A 19,776-nucleotide genomic window follows, 5' to 3' on the forward strand; every position below is an offset into this window, starting at 1 on the left:
TGCGGCACCTCACCGAACGCCTTCTGAAAATTCAGGTAAACAATGTCCACCTGCTCCCCTCTATTTACCGTGCTCATTATATCCTCAAAGAACTCCAGTAAATTTGTCGAACAGGATCTGCCTTTGTTGAATCCTTGCTGATGGATCCATTTTACTCCAAATGCCTCGCTATTTCTTCTTTAATAACAGCTTCAAGCACTTTCCCAACCTTAGATGTTAAACGAACTGGCCTATAGTTCACTGCCTTTTGCCTACATCCTTTTCTATGACATTCACCATCTTCCAATCCACTGAAATCTGCCCAGAATCCAGAGAATTTTGGTAAATTATCACCAAAGCCTTGACTTTAACTTCTGCCATTTCTTTCAGTACCCTGATATGCAGTCCATCTGGACCAGGGATTTAGCAATCTTTAGACCCTCTGTTTTCTGAATATGACCTCTTTACATCCAGTTCCTCACCTCCCATAACATCTGTCTTTGGCATTTTTGACATGTCCTCCACCGTGAATTCTGACACAAAATAGTTAATCAAAGCCTCAGCTATGTCCTCATTACTGAATATTAATTCTCCCTTCTCATCTTCCAAGGGTCCAACCCTTACTTTAGCCACTGTTTTGCACTTATATAATTATAAAAGCATTTACTGTCCATTTTTATATTTTGTGCTGAACTTTTCTCATTGTCTCCCTTCCCTCTCTTTATTGCTCGCTTCATGCTTCTTTGTTGCTTCTTAAAGTTTTCCCAATCTTCTAGTTTCCCACTGCTTTTGGCAACTTTGTACACACAAGCTTTTAGTTTGATGCCTTCCTTTATTTCCTTGGTTATCCAGTTCTGACTGTCCCCACCCTTTTAACTGGAATATACTTTTGTTGAGCACCATTAAAATTCTCTTTGAAAGTCTTTCACTGTTCCTCACCATCCATGAAGCCTGTGTTCCCAGTCTACACAAGCAAATTTCTCCTCATCCCCTTGTAGTTAGTTTCCTTTGTTTAGAGATTACAAACTTGTTTTAGATTGAACTATTGTACCCTCCATTTGTATGATAAACTCAATCATATTATGATCACTCTTTCCAAGAGGATCCCTAACTATAAGATAGCTGATTTTACCTGTCTCTTTGTACAGGATCAGATCCAAGACAGAATGTCTCCTTGTAGGTTCAGTAACAAATAACCCTATTCAATCTCCACTCTACCACCAATGTTGATAGCATCAACAAATGCACTGATCGTGGTAACAAACAACAGTGGTCCTAGCACCAATTCTTGCAACACACCTCTAGTTACAGGCCTTCAATCTGTAACGACACTCCCACCATCTGACTTCTACCATCAAGCCAAACCTGTATCCAATTGGCTAATGCACCCCACGTGATCAAACCTGACCTGGTCAAAAGCTAATGTGCATGTAGACAAATTATTTCCCAGCACTCTTCATTCTTCTTGTTCACCTCTTCAACAAACTCAATCAAGAGTCATGATTTCACAAGCACAACAATGCCATCAATCCCTAATTATTTGGTATATTTTGGGGAGCACAGGCTCGTGAGCCAGGAGGGTCTGTTACCATGCTGATTCTCTACACTAAAAACCTGCCTTCCAAATGGAATTAGATCCTACTTATAGAATCCTCTCCAGCAATTTTCACACCATTGACATTAAGATCATAGGACTGCAGTTCCCTGGCTTGTCCTTGCAGCCTTTTTAAACTGAAGACCATGACATTAGCCACTGTCCAATCTTCTGGCACCTCACTCATGCCCTATGATGATGCCAGGATTCCTATAATTTTTTTTTGCTAACTTCCTATATGTTCTAAGATTCTCTTAATCAGGTCCTGAGGATTTATCTATCTTTGATATCTTTTAAGACCTCCAATACCTCCTCTCCTGTCATGTGGACTTTATTTGACATCGCAGTTTACTTCTCTGAGATCTTTCACCATATTTTCCTCAGATGACCCTTTTGATCATTAAGGATCCTTTTTCTCTCTCCAGTTACTGAGAGAATTTAATATATTTATAGAGCTAAGAACATAAGAAAATAGGAGCAAGTGTAGGCCATCTGGCCCTTCAAGGCTACTCCGATGATAGGCTCATCTCCATCTACCTGCCTTTCCCCCCCATATCCCTTAATTCCCTTACTATGTAAGAATCTATCCAACCTTGTCTTAAATTTATATTCTTGTTAACAATTTGTCATAGCCATCTCATGCCCATTCTTTGCCTCTCTATATCCTCATGCATGGACTCCATACTGCTCAAAGGATACGCTTGATATCAACTGTCTATAACTGACATTTGTTTCCTTTTCTTTGGCCAGATCATCAATACCTGTGGTCATCCAGAGTTCCCTGAAGTTGCCAGCTGACTTATAACTCTGTGTAGATGTTTGTGTTGTGTTAGACATCATTTGCTGAGCTATCTTCTGGGATTGCCACCAATAAATAACGTGCCCATTCCTGAAGTTTAGTTCTCGTCATTCTCCTTGCACTTTGACAATGGACCAACTGAGAGTTTTGTGTGGTGAGCCCAATATGGCCACTTTATTTCTCTCACTTCAGTCACCATCTTGAAGTCACTGACAAAAAGAAGAACAACCAATGCAAATCTTTTGATAATATCCAATTGTGCGATCTTGAACTGAAACTGTGGCATTACAGGTTTGTCATTTGTACTAGTCTCCAAGTATTATTTTAGTATGATATTTCTGTTCTATAGCCAATTCTAAATTCAGTCTGCATATTACAGTACCCCAATTAACATCCTGTGTGTGACCTCCTCAGACACTTTAAAAAAAAATCCAAATACACCACATCACTGCAATTCCTTATTCACTCTCCTGGTCATGACCTCAAAGAACTCCAGCAGATGAATTAAATCGGTTTTATTTTCACAACATGCGTTAGTTCTGCAAATTTCAATTATTCCATTAAAAATGTTCTTTCATTAATGATCCCAGTGCTTTCCCTGCCATTGATGTCAGGTTAACAGGCCTGTATTTCTGTTTTCTCCCTCCCTTTCTAAAATAGCATTTTCTTCTCTTTAATCCACAGTTCCAAATAATAACCTGAGCATCCAAAGCCATAATCTTCAAAATTCTGTTGTAAATCACTGGTTCCATGAGATTTATCAGCTTTCAAGCTCATCAACTACCTCTGGACTGTTTTTTTGACCAGTACTTTATTTACACCAGTACCTCATTCACACTAGATTCCTGTCTTACAGTGTAGTTGGTGTTCATGCCAGTTTCCTGTAAAGCTGTTTACTTCCATGCCGTGGCTCTTTCTTTATCAATGATTTTTTTCTGGAGTGTTTATCCAATACCCATTTGAAAGCCATAATTACCTTTTAAATCTGTTTCCACTACTTTTGCAGTATTGTTGAAGATCACCACCATTCTCAATGTCTGTAAAATGCTTTTCCTAACATCCCCTGTATTTTTTGCCCTTCACTTTGTCTGTCACTGTCTTTTGAACTGTCTGCTCATGGATGAAGCTTCTCTGCTTACTTTGTAAGAACCTTGTGATGATCTTGTCAAACTCTATCAAATCACATCTCCATTTTAACCTTGCAGCTGAAAACCTTCATCCCTGAAACCATTCTAGTAAATCTCTCTATATCCTGTCCTTGTCTTCCTATCGTTAAAGTTCAATGATTAAACTTTTGTGTGGACAGAGTTGTGCATACATAAGTTGTGGACAAAGGAACATGAAAATCTTGTGTTTAAGCTTTGCTTAATTATCCACATATCTTTAATTCACCGGAAGGCCTTGCTTGATCCTGTGTGCAATCTATTAATATATTAACTTTGAAATGTGGCTTTTGCATTCCACAGAGAAATACAGTTCAAACATTCATTTGGAGATTCTGTGAGTAAATTCACAGATAGTCTCTTATTACCTGTAATACTTATTTTTAGATGCCAGTAGGTATCACTCCTTTAGGATTTCCAAGGTTAATATCATTGCCAAGATCAATGGCCTGTATCTGAGCATATTTGGTATGCTATTGTAAGGCCCTTGTCACTAGTGTTATGTTACATTTAGGATACTGGCTGGATTATTTGAGGTTACTTTGAACATTTGCCACGGTTAAAACTTTTATGCTTGCCGCCAATTTTAACTTTATCTTCTGTGTTAAGCATTGTCTGTCCGCCTCACTTACTGCTCCATTTACTGCAATTTGTCTCGATCTTCTCCCATCACATGACTTGCTCTTTCCCAACTCCTGCCTGGGATGTGGAAAATAAAACCAAGTGATGCCAATTCTAAACACATTTTGGCTTTTTTCCCCAGAAACAACAGCAAATTGTATTTTTGTTGCTGATATCAAATATTAAAATTTTCCAAGGTACTCTACAGGAACATTATCAGAGTTGAAACGACGAGAAATTGAAAGGGCAGATACAGAGACAAACATTGGAAGATTGGGATGGCCTTACTTCACAGTGAGCTACTGCAAATCAGTGAGCATAGGGTGATGGGTGAGTGGAACATTGTGGGAGTTAAGAGTTCTAAAACTTGTTTTTAAAACCTCTCTGCCACTTTCTGACATTTAAAGATGCCTATCTTTTAGTAAGCATTTGATTTTCTGTCCCAAGATGGTTTATGGGTCTCAACATCAAAATCTGTTGGAGGCAAGGGAGAGCTCAACTTTGCTTCTGATTCCCAGAGGAAGCTATGTGAGGGAAGTCTGTGTGTGTTTTGACCATTTTGGTCTGGAAAGGCAGTGGCTGAAATGTGATGTGATAATTGCAATGTTGGTAAAAGCAATTTAAAGATTGATATTGAGAAATTATTTGGTGAGATAAATTATCAAATACCAAAAATGTTATTTACACAAAACCCATTAATCCCTTTTACAATAGATCATTTATTTTTTCAAGGAATGGGCTAGAAAAAGAATCAAGAAAATAGAAGATTGCTTTTTGGGAAATAATTTATTAACATTTGAACAATGTTTGCATATTACCAGTTGAAACTTATTTAAAAGATATATTTGGAAATAGCTTGAGATACCAGAAAGTAGCAGCTATGAATATTTAATCACGGACACAGTGATAATTTAAAAATTTATAACCAACATGTACATCAAACTGCAAAAATCGAAACAAATTTGGGAAAAAAATTGAAGTACAAAGATAAAGAATGGAAGGAACATAGGAGGAGTTATGTACAGGAACTATGAGGAACATAATAAATACTAGATTACGTATAATATAATATAACTGGCTACATAGACTATATGTTACTCCTCAGAAATTTAAAGAGTGGGACCCAACAACATCAGATAGATGCTTCCGCTGTAAACAAGAGACTGGAACAACATTGCATGCAATTTGGACATGTTCAAAAGTGAAAACTTTCTGGGAAGATTTAAACCTAATATTAAACAAAATCACAAAAAATAATATACCAAAAGATCCAGAAATTTTTATGTTAAATAATATAAGAGACAAAAAAACTAGGAGTAAAATTAGACAGAGCCTAAAAAAGATTTATTATGATAGCGCTCGCAGCAGCAAAAAAGTGTATAATGAGAACTTGGAAAATGCAAGCAAGCCTAAAAATACAACAATGGTACACAGAAATGAACAAGTGTATTCCATTAGAAAAAAATTACATACAATCTGAAAGACAAATATACATTATTTGAACAAATTTGGGAACCATACATAAAATATGTTAGAAAATGCCGACCTCAGACCTCCATCTGTTAGTGATATGAAGATAAACATGATAAGATTTAAATATGTAAAAGTGGGTGATACAACTTCTTTGCTTTTTGTTGATTTCTTTGTTTTATGTAACATAACATAACATAACAATTACAGCACGGAAACAGGCCATTAGGCCCTTCTAGTCCGCTTTATGTGATTTATTATTTATTGGTTTTTGAAGGGGGGAGGGATGAAGGGGGAAAAAAGGGAAGAAAAAAGGAAATGTCACTCTATATTTTAATGATGAACATTTGTAAATATTGTTATTGATATGATTCATGGTGCAATAAATAAAAACAAAACCAAAGAGAAGATCTTTGGTGCAGTCGTATTAATTAGATTCGAATTCTAGAATACAAACTGTTCCTCACACAGTTTCAGGTTGGAACCTATTGCCCAGACACTTGGAGTGTCTTGGAGTGAAAGCAGTTCACTCTTTCAGAGGGTGTTCTGGGACAAATTCATAAAGTAACAGGAGTTGTGAGCTTGGCAGTGACTTTGATTTTTAAAAAATAATTTTCATGTTGTATCTGTTCCGACCTTGGGCAACTTATGGTTGCCTCTGCAAACTTGACTTGCAAGATGAGTCCCCAGTTGCTTTGAATTAATAGCAACTCCACCTGTGATAGTAGGTAATTATAAATAGAGCAATGAAGGATATGAACCTATCCAAAGCTGAATTTAGGACATATTTATTAGAGCTTCATTCTTCAGTTTCTAATATTTCTATCTTTACAGTGAAATCAAGCTTCTAGGGGGATGTTTCATGTTCCCATTTGTTTTTTTTTGCTTCTTTGAAGAGGATGCCAAGTTTCTTATCCTAGTCGTGCCAGGAGGCTTACTGATCCTTGCAAGCTAAAAATAACAATGAATCATACCGCTTATTACAAATATGAAACAAAATGAAGCATTGTTCATTTTTAAATGTCCAAAAGTTTGGTTAGATGCTTTCCTGTCTTTCTGAAAAGTGGATGTTCAGTAGGATACACTTTTCACATTCATTTCCATCACCAGCTCTCACCTTGTTGAGTAGCAACTTGGTTTAAATTTAGACGTACAGCCCAATGATAGACCATCTTGGCCCACGAATCCGTGGCACCCAATTTACACCCCATTAACCTACACCCCCAGTATGTTTTTGGAGGGTGGGAGGAAACCGGAGCCTTCGGAAAAAACCCACGCAGACACGGGGAGACTGTACAAACTCCTTACAGACAGCGTGGGATTGAAACCCCCTTCTGGTCCCGATCACTGGTGCTGTAATTATTATATAATAATAATGAACAGCTGCCGTCCCTTGCTCAGGTGGCATGGTTGACATTGTGGTTAGTGCAACGCCTTTACAGTGCCAGCGATTGGGACCATGGTTTATATCCCGTGCTGTCTGTAAGGAGTTTGTACTTTCTCCCTATGTATGGCAGATAAACTGGATAGATGTTAGGATAGGTGGTGGCAAGCTCACCACATCCATGAGTTCCACTGGTCCTGAATGTCAACCCACCCTTCACACACTTGCTCAGCCTTTCTTCTGATTTTGCATTTGCTGCGATAGTTTCTTCCAATCAATTGCCATCACCCATTAATGTTGTTCTCCAATATGATCGTCCATTTTGACAACCTGAAATAATCTAACCAGGAGGACATGTGCCTCTCAGCAGAGGAACATCAGGGAACTAGAAGTAGTATTTGTGACAGTGATCCACCATAACGTCAGCATCTCTAGATGGTTCCTGTTCTTCAAAAACCTCAGGGTTTATGTCCATAATTTCAGTCCAAAGCAAGTTGATTTCATTTGGAGAAGATCTGATTTGGAAGAAAATTAGATTCATCCATGAAGTTCTTTATTAATGCTTCATAGTTGGTTTAAATGTACAGTCATTTCATGTTCCAGTATTTTTGATGGGGCATGATTTTGAACACCTTTTAAGTGTGCTTGTAGGCCTTTTTACTGTATTGATAGGGTCTCCAGGAGTCTAGTCTCCCTCATGATGAGTCTCTCCAGTAATTAAACTGGATATGACTTTTTAACTGTAGCTTCTCAAATTTGGACAACTAATTGGAAGAACTAGCAGCATGTAACTAGATTTATTTAAAACCACTGAATGTAAAAAGGTGAATTGAATTGAGGAACACTGATTTTTATCAAACTTAAGAGAGAAATGGATTGGGAAAAAAACCAAGGTGGTGATTTTGTGGCCAGATTTCCCAAGGAGCTGGGAGATGTTACCCTATCTTTGCCATCTCTGGATAGCATGCAAAGCTAAGTTCTTTGCTGTATTTTGGTATTTGACATAATAAACCTAAATTCTAACTGTCAAAGCCCGCATTTACCCTGAGCACATCTTCAGGCATTACGTTATTGCAGAAGCTGTACAGATCTTCCATCATGCAACTTTCTTTGGGCTGAAATTGCAGCACATAGTGAAGTTCAAACAAATTTTGCTCATGACTGGTGAGCAAGAGGAGTGTGGAGAGAAGAAACTGGCACTGTGCCATTAAATGACCAGAAATTAAATAAATAAATTTAAATTCCAGGGAGTTGCTATTTCAGAGGATCTTTCTTGGACCCATCACACAAATATTATCACGATGAAAGCATGTCAGTTCTTTTACTTTTCAGGAGTTGCATAGGTTTGGTGTGACATCAGAAACCTTGGTAAACTTTAACAGATGTGTAATGGAAAGTGTGCTGATTGGCTGCATCACGGCCTGATATGGAGGGCACCAATATCTCTGAGCAGAAAGCTCTGCAAAAGGTCGTGGACACAGCCAAGTACATTAAAGGCAAAACTGTCCCCACGTTGAGAAAATCTACATGGAACATCAGCGTTGTAGAGCAGCAGCAATCATCAAGGAGCTACACCACCCACGACATGCTCTGTACTTGCTGCTGCCATCAGGAAAGAGGTACAGGTGCCATAAGACTCCAACCACCAAGTTTATGAACAGTTGCTACCCCTCCCCCATCAGACTCCTCAACAAGAAACTTGATCATAACTCATTTAAGAACACTTGATTTGCATATTATTTATTATTGAATATGTTCTGATACTTCCATCGGATGTCAAAAAAAACATGTTTAAAAAAAGGGCAGTGGGATCAGTGTGGGGACTGACACGGGGCTGTCGGGAGAGAGCGGGGCAGTGGGATCAGTGTGGGGACCGACACGGGGCTGTCGGGAGAGAGCGGGGCAGTGGAATCAGTGTGGTGACAGACACAGGGCTGTCGGGAGAGAGCGGGGCAGTGGAATCAGTGTGGTGACCGACACAGGGCTGTCGGGAGAGAGCGGGGCTGTGGAATCAGTGTAGTGACTGACACGGGGCTGTCGGGAGAGAGCGGGGCAGTGGAATCAGTGTGGTGACAGACACAGGGCTGTCGGGAGAGAGCGGGGCAGTGGGATCAGTGTGGCAACCGACATGGGGCTGTCGGGAGAGAGCGGGGCAGTGGAATCAGTGTGGTGACCGACACAGGGCTGTCGGGAGAGAGCGGGGCTGTGGAATCAGTGTGGGGACTGATACAGCGCTGTCGGGAGACACTGAAAGTTTGAACCATCGTAACATTGAAAAATTGTAAGATGGACTATTGTAGGTCGGGGACTATATTTATTTTCTGTATTGCACAGTAAGTTTTTCTTTGCTTCTGCGCATCTTGAGTATATATTTTTTGGATAACTGCTAAGTAGAAATTCTGCCTGGCCTGCTGGAAAAGAAATCTAAGGGTTGTATGTGATTTCGTGTACGTACTCTGAAAATAAATTTGAATTTTGAACTTTGAACTTTGACTTTGAAATAACTGACATTCAGAAATATTAATGCATCAGAAAATGTAAAAACTTCACTTTTTTAATAAAACTATAAAATAGAAATACTTAATACATTTTTAAATTATTTGACCAATTGCAATTGCTAAAAATATAAATAATACTTAACACATACCAGGGTCCTTTGCAGCCATTCTTGTCAATTGCGTAGAGTGATATAGGTTTATTCAATGAGTAGATTCCATAATATGGGTACTGGGCATTGCATGATATGAGCACTGTGTTTCTCACCTCCACAAGAAGTCAAGTTGCAGAGCTTGATTGGCAAGCCCTTCTCAGAAAATTGTGACTTATGTTTGAATATAGAATGCAGAATAACAAACTTCCAGATGTAAGGCTTGGGGCAGGACGGGATGAGGGTTGAATGGTAGTGCAGAGATGGCGATAAATCTATGTTGTGCTTGCTTGAGAAACGTGGGTCATTTAAGTTCACGGTGGCATTGCCTTATTTTGACTCTTCATTTTCACATGACTGCTGCAGTGTAGGTGGGCAGAGGTTGAAGAAGCACAGGAAATTACAGATGATGGAATCTGAAGGTAAATGCAATCTGCTAGAAGATCTGAGGTTTAAGTAGCATCAGTGGAAGAAGAAAGGGCTCCGGCCCACAACATTGATCATTCCATTTCTTTTTCTCCCACTGATGCTGCTTGACCTGCTCAGTTTCTCCAGTAAGCTGTGTTCAGCTGGGTCAGGTTTTAAAAATACCCACCAAAAGTTTTTATTAAGGTGTAGCGACAGCTACTCTGCTTACTGAATAACTCCACCACCAAATGGGTTGAGTTCAGTGAGCAAAACTGATTTATTTTGGTCTGGCTGGCTGTTCTTATTCTCCCAGCCCGGACCTGGCTGAGAACTGCGCCGTGAGTCTGGACGTCATCAGGGCATCACGTGGGCCGCAGAGCACGGGCTTCTAAGTCTGGTGCCGAGGTCGGGAAGAAACCCCCGAGGTAAGAGGTGAGGTGTATTGATGAATTCACCGGGCAGGGCTAGTGGTGCACCATAGACCAGCTCGACCGATGACGCCTGCAGGTCTTCTTTGGGTGTTGAATGATGCCCAGGAGTACCCAAGGCAGCTCATCCATCCAGTTGAGGCCGGAGAGGTGGGCCATAAGTGCCAACTTAAGGTGGTGGTGCAATCGCTCGACCATTCCATTGGCCTGTGGGTGATAGGCCGTTGTGTGATGCAGCTCGATTCCAAGTCTGTTGGTGAGCTGTGCCCAGAGTGTGGAGGTGAACTGTGTTCCTCGGTTGCTGGTGAGGTTGGTCAGGACACTCAACCGGGCAACCTAACCGGTCAAAAGTGCTCGGAAGCAGGAGTCTGCAGAGGCATCTGGCACCGGAATCGCCTTGGGACTGCAAGTGGTGCGGTCTACCATCGTGAAAAGGTAGCAGTTACCTCGGGAAACGGGTAAGGGGCCGACGATGTCCACATGTGCGTGGCTGAACCATTGTCAGACTTGTTCAAAGTCCTGCACGGGTGCTCTGGGGTGCTTGTGTACCTTGGAAAGCTGGCAATGGGTGCAGGTCCTGGCCCAGTCTGCAATCTGCTTTCGAAGCCCGTGCCAGACGAAGCATTCTGCCACCATACGAATCGTGGACCTGATGGAAGGGTGGGAAAGGTCGTGGATATGGTGGAAGACTTGCCTGTGCCACTGCTGGTGAACCACTGGTTGTGGGATGCCCATGGAGACATCACACAGGATGGTATCGTCACCGAGAGGAGTCGGTTGGTCCTGGAACTGCAGGCCTGTGATTGTTGTCCTGAAGGTCTGTGTCTCTTCATCAGACTTCTGGTCCCGGGCAAGCTGGTCGTAGTGTAACACGCGTGTCAGTGAGCAAATGGCTGGTCAGGAGAGCACGTCGGCCACCACATTGTCTTTCTCCGCCTTGTGCCGAATGTCAGTGGTGAATTCCGACACAATGGACAGGTGACGCTGTTGATGGGCCGACCAGGGATCTCTAGCCATAGCGACCGCCTGAGTGAGGGGTTTGTGGTCGGTAAAAATGGTGAAAGGCCTCCCCTCCAAGAAATAGCAAAAATGACGCACAGTGAGGTACGTTCCCAGCAACTCACGATCGAAAGCGCATTACTTGCACTCTGGTGGACAAAGAAGTCGGCTGAAGAATGCCAGTGGTTTCCACTATCCGTTAACCTGCTGCTCCAGGTCAGCACTGATGGTGGTGGCGGAGGCATCGACGGAGAGTGCCGTATGAAGGTCGGTGCGCGGGTGGACGAGCAGGGTAGCCTTCGCGAGGGTATCACACCATGCAGGTTGGCCGTAAAGTCCTGAATGTGAGGGATTGGATAACGGTCAGATACTGTGCGTCGTTAAGCCGTCAATAATCTCCGCTGGGGCGCCAGCCACTGGAGGCTTTTAAGTGGAGTAGCGAGGCCCAAGGACTGTCAGAGCGTCCATGGGCCTTGATCCCTAGCTCCTGCAGATGAGATAACTGCTCTTTTGCTATCTGGAGCTTATTTTGCGGGAGCCAGCATGCCTTGACATAAACTGGCGGGCCTTGGGCGGGGATATGATGAAACAGCCTGTGGCGTGGTGAGGCAGCGGAGAACTGCAGCTTGAGGAGGGACGGGAACTCATCCTTGGGTGGGCTGACCAAGGCCATCTGCAGCTGCTTTGTGCAGGAGGTGTTGAGACAAACGGATTGGAAGGTACAAGCATCGACAAGTCACCTACCTCGGGGGTCAACTAGGAGCCCATGGGTGAGGAGGAAGTTGACACCCAGGATGGAGGTTCGGAGAGACGAAACGGTGAACCTCCACAAGAACTTTGCTGGCCGAGCTGAAAGTGGACAGTCTTGGAACCGTACGTTTGGATCTCCGTCAAGATGGCTGCACGGAAAAGAAAAAGTGTATATCATGGCTATTGTGATTTATGGTGTGAAAAATAAAAAATTTAAAAAAAAAAAAAAAAAAAAAAATGGCTGCACGGAGTGCTGGATCTGGGACTCGATGGATGTGGCCGGGATGACGCTGATCTGGGCCCCAGTGTTGATGAGGAAGCGTTGGCTGCTGATTGCATTTCGCAGGTAGAGAAGGCTGTGTTCTTGGCCAGCTGCCGCAGCCATTAACAGCGGCTGGCCTGCTCATTTCTCTGGAACGAGCAGGGCTGACGGCACTTCCGAGCCTTGGCTCCCAGTGCTGGTGGAAAAAGCAGAGGCCTGAAGTGGATGGCTTGCTTCTGGCTATGTTCTTTGAGGCCCCTACAGGGGCCTAGTGTTTCTCCGCAGTGCTAGAGGAAGGCTTGGCATGGCCATGCCCTGGGTTCATAACCAGTTGGACTGCTGAGCCCTCTGGGAATCGTTCAGGCCATAGCTCCTGAGCATTTTGAGTGACCTTCCTGGGATCGACAAAGCTCTCCTGGGACAGTAAGGCTGGATGTCTTCAGGTATATGGTCGAGAAGATGCGCTCAAAGAGTGGGTAGGTGGTGTGATTGCCCATGAGCGCGAGCATCTCATCCATCACCGCAATTGGAGTTCTGACTCCCAAGGCGTCGAGGTGAAGCATCCGAGCGGCACACTGGCGCCTGGAGAGACCGAGGCGGCCGGTGAGCATCCGCTTGATGGTCCCGTACTTGTCTTCCGCGGGAGGGTGCTGGATGAGGTGCAGCGCTCGTTTGGCGGTGGCCTGATCTAGGATGGCAACCACATGATAAAACTTAGTCGTATCTGATTAAATCTGGCGGAGGTGAATCTGAGCCTCTGCGTGGCTGAACCAGGTCTCAGGCTCCTGTATCCAGAAGTCAGGAAGCTTGATGCTATAGTGTTGATCGAGGAGTCATTCATATCGAGTTCAAAGGCGTTTGAACCTGTCCGGGTCACCAATGTAGCGACGGCTACTCTGCTTACTGAATAAATCCACAACCAAACGGGTTGAGTTCAGTGAGTAAAACTAATTTGAGGTGTGGCTGGCTGTTCTTATTCTCCCAACCCGGACCTGGCTGAGAACCGCGCCATGGGTCCAGACATCATCAGGCGCCACGTGGGCCGCAGAGCGCGGCCTTCTAAGCCTGGAGCCGAGGTTGGGAAGATACCCCTGACGGTGCTATTTTGGCCAGCTGCCCCGGCAGCACGTGTGACATGCCGGTTCGCCTGCCAAATTGCGTGCCGCCACAAAGGCATTTTGCTTACATTATCCAGTATAAGTAGGAAGTGTGGGATCAGGCTTGTTTGTGAAATCTCTGGAGGACTGGTTGCAAAATTAAATGGTCATTATCTATTCGGTTTGAACATGTCAGTTCATGTACCATTCAGATGTCCATTAGCAACACTGTAAAACTTCAGCCCACAAAACTCAAAGAATTGTAGTGCCCAGTTTTCCAGGGCTGTAGATTAGACAATGCCATTGTAAAAGAAGTCGCTGCATTTTGAATAAACACTGACCTTATATAACTTGTTCTGTTTTATTTTCAGACCATCTATAACTCATTTGTTTACACAGAGAAGATCTCCAATGGAGAAACTGAAGTACAACAGGTGAGGAAATTGTTTTTGGTCCTTGGTTCATAGAGACTGATTTTTATCAGACATTTTTGTTTGCAAAATATTCTTGCCAATGCAGTTTAAATTTTTTTTGGCATCTTGATTTGCATTCAGAATCTGTAAGGGCCCCCAAGCCTCAGGTGTTGCACAGCTGACTGTCAGCTTCTTCAGGCTAAAGTAATATTCAATGTGTGCATTTTGTTAACGTCCATTTGGAAATCCTCAAATGTATGTTTGCTTGTTAGTGATGAAGGAGTCCCTGCATAAATTGAAATAAATGTGCAGTCATGAAATTTCAATTGTGGATACAATAGTTTGTGCTGCGTTTAATCCTCTTTCCTTATTAAGGGAAGTAGACTTTTGAGAGGTGTCCATGCCCCTCTTTTCCGCCCATGACTAAGACCAGGGTCAACTTCAAAGGTGCTAATAAAATATAATGTGGGAAAGTCTTAAGTTTAGTTTTTGCTTTATGCTGGGTTAATATAAATTGAGGACAGTGGGAGAATTGGAGGTAACTAAAGCAGTCCCTGCCTTGGGATGAGAAACACAGATCAAGATTATTGCTCCTAATTACAATGCAATGTGGAATCCATGCTCATATGAATGTCAAGCAAGACTGGATTGATTTTTTTTTTTGCAGCAAAGTTGTCTTCATTTTACAACCTCCATAATCTCTACCTGACTGACTCTTTGTGAGCCCATGTTCACTCATCAACAATGACTCTGTGATACAAATGAACCCAGAATGCCATGAGCATCTTTAAAAGGGTGAAATTCTGAGAGATACAAATATACTGATCAGGCTTCTTCACAAGCGAAATATTGAACTGCTAATATTTATGTTTATACTTTGTGACATTTGAACTCCCATGGAAATGGTCTGCAATTAAATGATAACTGACTGCAGGTCTCTTGTTGATTGTCTGTCTGCTTTGTACTATGGAATGTGAAAGTTGTAACTGGAGTTGGCTATGTTCTTTGAGGCCCCTACAGGGGCCTAGTGTTTCACCGCAGCGCTAGAGGAAGGCTTGGCATGGCCATGCCCTGGGTTCATAACCAGTTGGACTGCTGAGCCCTCTGGGAATCGTTCGAGCCATAGCTCCTGAGCATTTTGAGTGACCTTCCTGGGATCGACAAAGCTCTCCTGGGACAGTAAGGCTGGATGTCTTCAGGTATATGGTCGAGGGGAGTGAGGTGTATGTTTTCCTAGTATTCTGGGCATGTGCTAAACATTTGTTTTGAAACAGGGAATTCGTGAAGCAGAGCAGGTTATGCTTATGGCCTTGATGTTGATTGGAACCACACCCCCCCACCGGTCCCCCAAAAACCTTCAGTTTAAATTCCATATGGAATATTTTGGAGGATCAAGAACTAGTGGAACTTTGCAGATTTGTTTTTACTTTTTCAAGTTGATGGTAAAATGAGATAAGAGTTATAATTTTGATTACTTAAAGTATACTTTGAAAGTTCCAGGAGCAATGTTTCTGATTTGATTTAGTCATGGGGTCACGGATAGAATTAGGCCCTTCAGGCAACTGAATCTGGGCTAACCATCAAGATTTCATTTATACTCTTCCGGCACTAATTCCATTATTTCATTTCCACATTTCCATCATCTCCTTTCCGATTCTACCCCTTAACAACATTGCACATGATTGGGATATGGGAGGAAATGAAAATGGTTATACGGAGAATGTGCAAACTCCACACAGACAGCATTGGAGGTTGGGGTTGAACCTGGGTCCCTGGAGCTGTGGGGCAACAGCTCTACCAGCTGTGTTGCCAATGTGCTTCACTGTGTTGCTCCTTAACACCTGAGCCTTATACTGTGTACAGTACAAGGAAGATTAAATTTTGGACCTATTATTTCAACCAAGTGTGGGAGCTTTGAATGGTTTGCAATGTTGCCAAGCTAAACAAGGGTGTAAAGATCATTCAGGTTTATCATTACCACCCAATAAATAAATGCAAGGACATTGAATCACAATAGAATTGTGATACTCCACTGAGTATACCTTCTAGACCAGGGGCGTCAAACTCAAATTCACAGAGGGCCAAAATTAAAAACTTGGACTAAGTCGTGGGCCGAACTAAATATTGACTGAAAATTTTCAACAACTTCTGCATGTTTTCTCTTCTTTCAACATATGTAATGTTAAACTTTTTCTTATTAAAATAAATGTTTAATAATAGTTTTGGTTAAACTCTTTCCAGAAGAAGCATTAACAAATGAGAAATAAAATATTCAGTAAATAATATTTATCTATAGCCTTTAAGCTCCTTTTAAATGTATTTTTTTTCACAAGCGAACAAGTCAAAAAAATAACAACTTGCTTCAATGAAAATCCAATCTTTCAACTATGAACAGTTGAAAGTTATCCAAAGAAAATATGAATCCAAGCTTAGCTTGGATTTACTCTGATGCACCTGGGTCTAAACCAGATACTTGGCATCTCTTCTTAGATGCAAGTTCATCAAACTCTGGGGTCAGAGTTTGCCTCCCATCTGTCTTGAAAGGTCCTGTTTTCTGTCTTTCGTTTGGCCATTTTTCGTAAGGGGTTTATTATATGTGAGTTGGGCGACAGGTCGCAGATGCTAATGAAAGTAAAGAGAGGAGGTGGGGGCGATTAGCGGGCTGACGGGCCGGCGCCAACGCATTTGGAAAGCATTCTGGGATTTGTAGTATTGGCTGTGCATGCGCTATACTGGCGTGGCGGTCAGCGGGCCAGCTCTAATACATATTTGATATGATCTTGCGGGCCAAATATAATTATATCACGGGCCAAATTTGGCCCGCGGGCCTGAGTTTGACATGTGTGTTCTAGACCATTAAATGTATCATTGGGTCACTGAAATCTAGTCAAGCACTGGAACTTTATTTAAAAGAAGAAATGAGGGTTAAAATATTTACTTAGTGAGTGAAAAGATTGCTGCTATTGTCAAAGCTAAAATGTAAAGCATTCTGTGATTAGCATCGATGCTTTTGACAGCCGACTGAAGGTTTGTAACCTTTGCTGTATGCTGCAAGTACCCGATGAAATATTGTTTAGTAACAAAATTATAACTAATTTGCTTAGTGGAAGAAGCCCTTTGCCATGTTAAATATTTTATGATCAAACTAATTTTTGTACGACATTCTGTTATTGTGATTTGAGTGTATCCTTATTCATTTACAGCTTCCCTACCATTTCAGCCTTCACTCTTTGTGCACTTTGGCCTCCAACAATCATATAATGTGAAATATTGGTATAATCTCATCTCTAACATGTTACTGTAAGATCTTCCCTTAATAGCAGCTTGGGCAAAGTAATTTTCATTTACTCCATGAATGACTTTCCTTTCTTTTGTAATCATTAAATCAGCAATGAGAAAGTTTGCTAATTGCACAATTCTGTTTGCAACTCCTTATATAATGAATATTCAGAAAGCAAACCTGGTCAATGGTCAACAGGAGTTCATAAGTTGCAAGTAATATTCCTACAATACAATTGCCAGAAAGCTCAGTCCAGCATGGGAAGATCTAATTATTTCCCCATGATATTTCCCATCACAACTATTGCTGAATCTTCACCATCAGCTCTAGTAAGTTTAATGAAAAAAGTCCCTTAATTGTGCCTTCAAGTGCAGGTCCTGAGATCTGAATCACCTCTTGGTTTCCTTCAAACCTTCCCATTGTTTCTTGAGGCATAAGTCAGGAATGAGAACAGCTCCAACATTGCTTCAGGATGTCAGGACCAAAAGCTCTGTCGATTGGCACCCCGTCCACCGTTTGACATTGATCATTCAGTCCATTTCCAGCACACCTGTGAACAACAATACAATTCCATGGGACCTGCATAAAAGGCACATGGCAGGGCGTGAATGGAATCTTCCTTTACTGTTGCTGCATCAAAATTTTGATTCTCCTGAGCAGTTTTGGGGGTTAATGTTCATCGAGGCCCTTAAGGCTGATGTGTTTCAGTCAAGCAGCTTATTGCTATCTTTTAAATTTGCTTAAAAATGGCCAACTTCAATTCAAAACCACTCAAGAAAAGAGATGAGAATTCTATCAGCTGAAAGAGGAAGGACCTGGTGTGCAGTTTAAATGTAATTTTTGACAAGTTGGATTGTACAATGTATTCATGAGGTGTAAATTTTATTAGGATTTGATATGAAACTCAAATTCTGTATATTTGGTCTTTCCATATTCCATAGGGTGGCATGGTTAGTGTAGCAGTTGGTGGAGCTCAGTACAGTGCCAGTGATCGTGACCAGGGTTCAAATCCTGCACTGTCTATAAGGAGTTTGTATGTTCTCCATGTGTTTGCGTGGGTTTCCACAGGGGCTCTGGTTTCCTCTTACCATTAAAAAAAAACATTCAGGGGTTGTAGGTCAATTGGGTGTAATTGGGCAGCATAGACTAGTGGGCTGAAAGGCCTGTTACCGTGCTGTTATGTTTAAATTAAAAATTAAAATTAAAAAAAATTAAAATTTTTTCCCTTGCTACGAATGAGCCAGTTCATTGCATTAATATCAACTGTGATCCAATGCCAGTATTTGGATAAGCTCCCAAGGACATGTGGAAAGTTGCCAAATCTATACCCAAACTTGATCCCGACAGGCTATCTTTTCTTCTTGCATAAATAAGGGTAGAATTGCATGTTGTAATTTGAGAAGGGCAAGATATAGCTGTATCTATGATCTTCTCGATCTGAAGCCAATTTATGCTTGGATTTGGCAGGAATTTCCTTCTTCAGGTGCTTATGGTTGGACTGTCTTTTCACCACAAACTTGGTATTCTTTTCCAAGGTCGTTTTAAGGAGATTGTCCATAAGAAAATTGCTTTGCTGTTAAAATAATGATTAAGTGTTTTCTGATCAAATTATTTTTTTCTTAAATTTGGATTGTATTTTCCTTTATTTTTACTGTAATAAATTGAGATTTCTCATTGTAGCATATGTTTTTATCATTTGACCATGGGACATTTAAAAAAAAATCTAATTTATAAAGTGCAGCAGAAATGTATACTGACTAGAAAAAGGAGATCCAAGTGAAAGAGGAAATTAATGTGTTGATGGAGATCAAGGGCAATGCTAAATTAAAAATTAGGACTTTGAAAGTGCCATGGTTTCATGGTAGATGAGAAGAATGGTAACTTTTCAGGAACTAGGAATGAAACTTAACATTTCATAAGGAAAGTAAATGTTCCAGGAAAGGTGGGACCTGTTCCGACAGGACAGTTTGCACTTAAATTGGAGGGGGACTAACGTCCTTGCAAGTAGGTTTTCTAGTGCTGCTCCAGGGTGGGGTGGTGGGGGGTTAAACTAGATTGGTGGGGGGATGGGAACCAGTGTTAGAGGAAATAGTGAGAAGGGGAGGATATCAGTCATGCAAGGACTGCATGTATAGACAGAAATAAAAGGTTTGTATGTGATAGAAATGTTCTCAGATGTATCTATTTCAATGCAAGGGCTAGTGTCAAAAAAGCAGACAGGGTTAAGGTGTGGAGTGGCATGTGGGATTACAACATTATTGCTATTAGTGAGAGTTGGTTGCAGAAGGGGCAGGGCTGGGAGCTCAATGTTCCGGGGTTCTGTTGTTTCAGACGGGATAGAGGGGGAGGGATAAAAAGGGGAGGAGTGGCATTGCTAGTCAAGGAAAATATCATAGCTGTGCTTAGACAGGACTGCCCAGAGGGCTCTTCTACAGAGGCCATATGAGTGGAGCTGAGGAATGGGAAAGGTGTGACTACACTG

At 41.8% G+C, this 19,776-nt stretch overlaps 1 protein-coding gene across 4 annotated transcripts in view; it reads left to right on the forward strand.

The window, feature by feature from the left end:
- cachd1 (cache domain containing 1) overlaps positions 1-19,776 on the forward strand; it is a 212,497-nt gene that overhangs the window by 101,028 nt on the left and 91,693 nt on the right. For all 4 annotated transcript variants that reach the window (XM_069938340.1, XM_069938342.1, XM_069938339.1 and 1 more), the window contains one exon: positions 13,973-14,035. In XM_069938340.1, the coding sequence (XP_069794441.1) occupies positions 13,973-14,035 (63 nt within the window). The remainder of the gene's footprint in view (positions 1-13,972; positions 14,036-19,776) is intronic.

Source organism: Narcine bancroftii, chromosome 5, assembly GCF_036971445.1.
Source record: "Narcine bancroftii isolate sNarBan1 chromosome 5, sNarBan1.hap1, whole genome shotgun sequence".
Lineage (NCBI taxonomy): Eukaryota > Metazoa > Chordata > Chondrichthyes > Torpediniformes > Narcinidae > Narcine > Narcine bancroftii.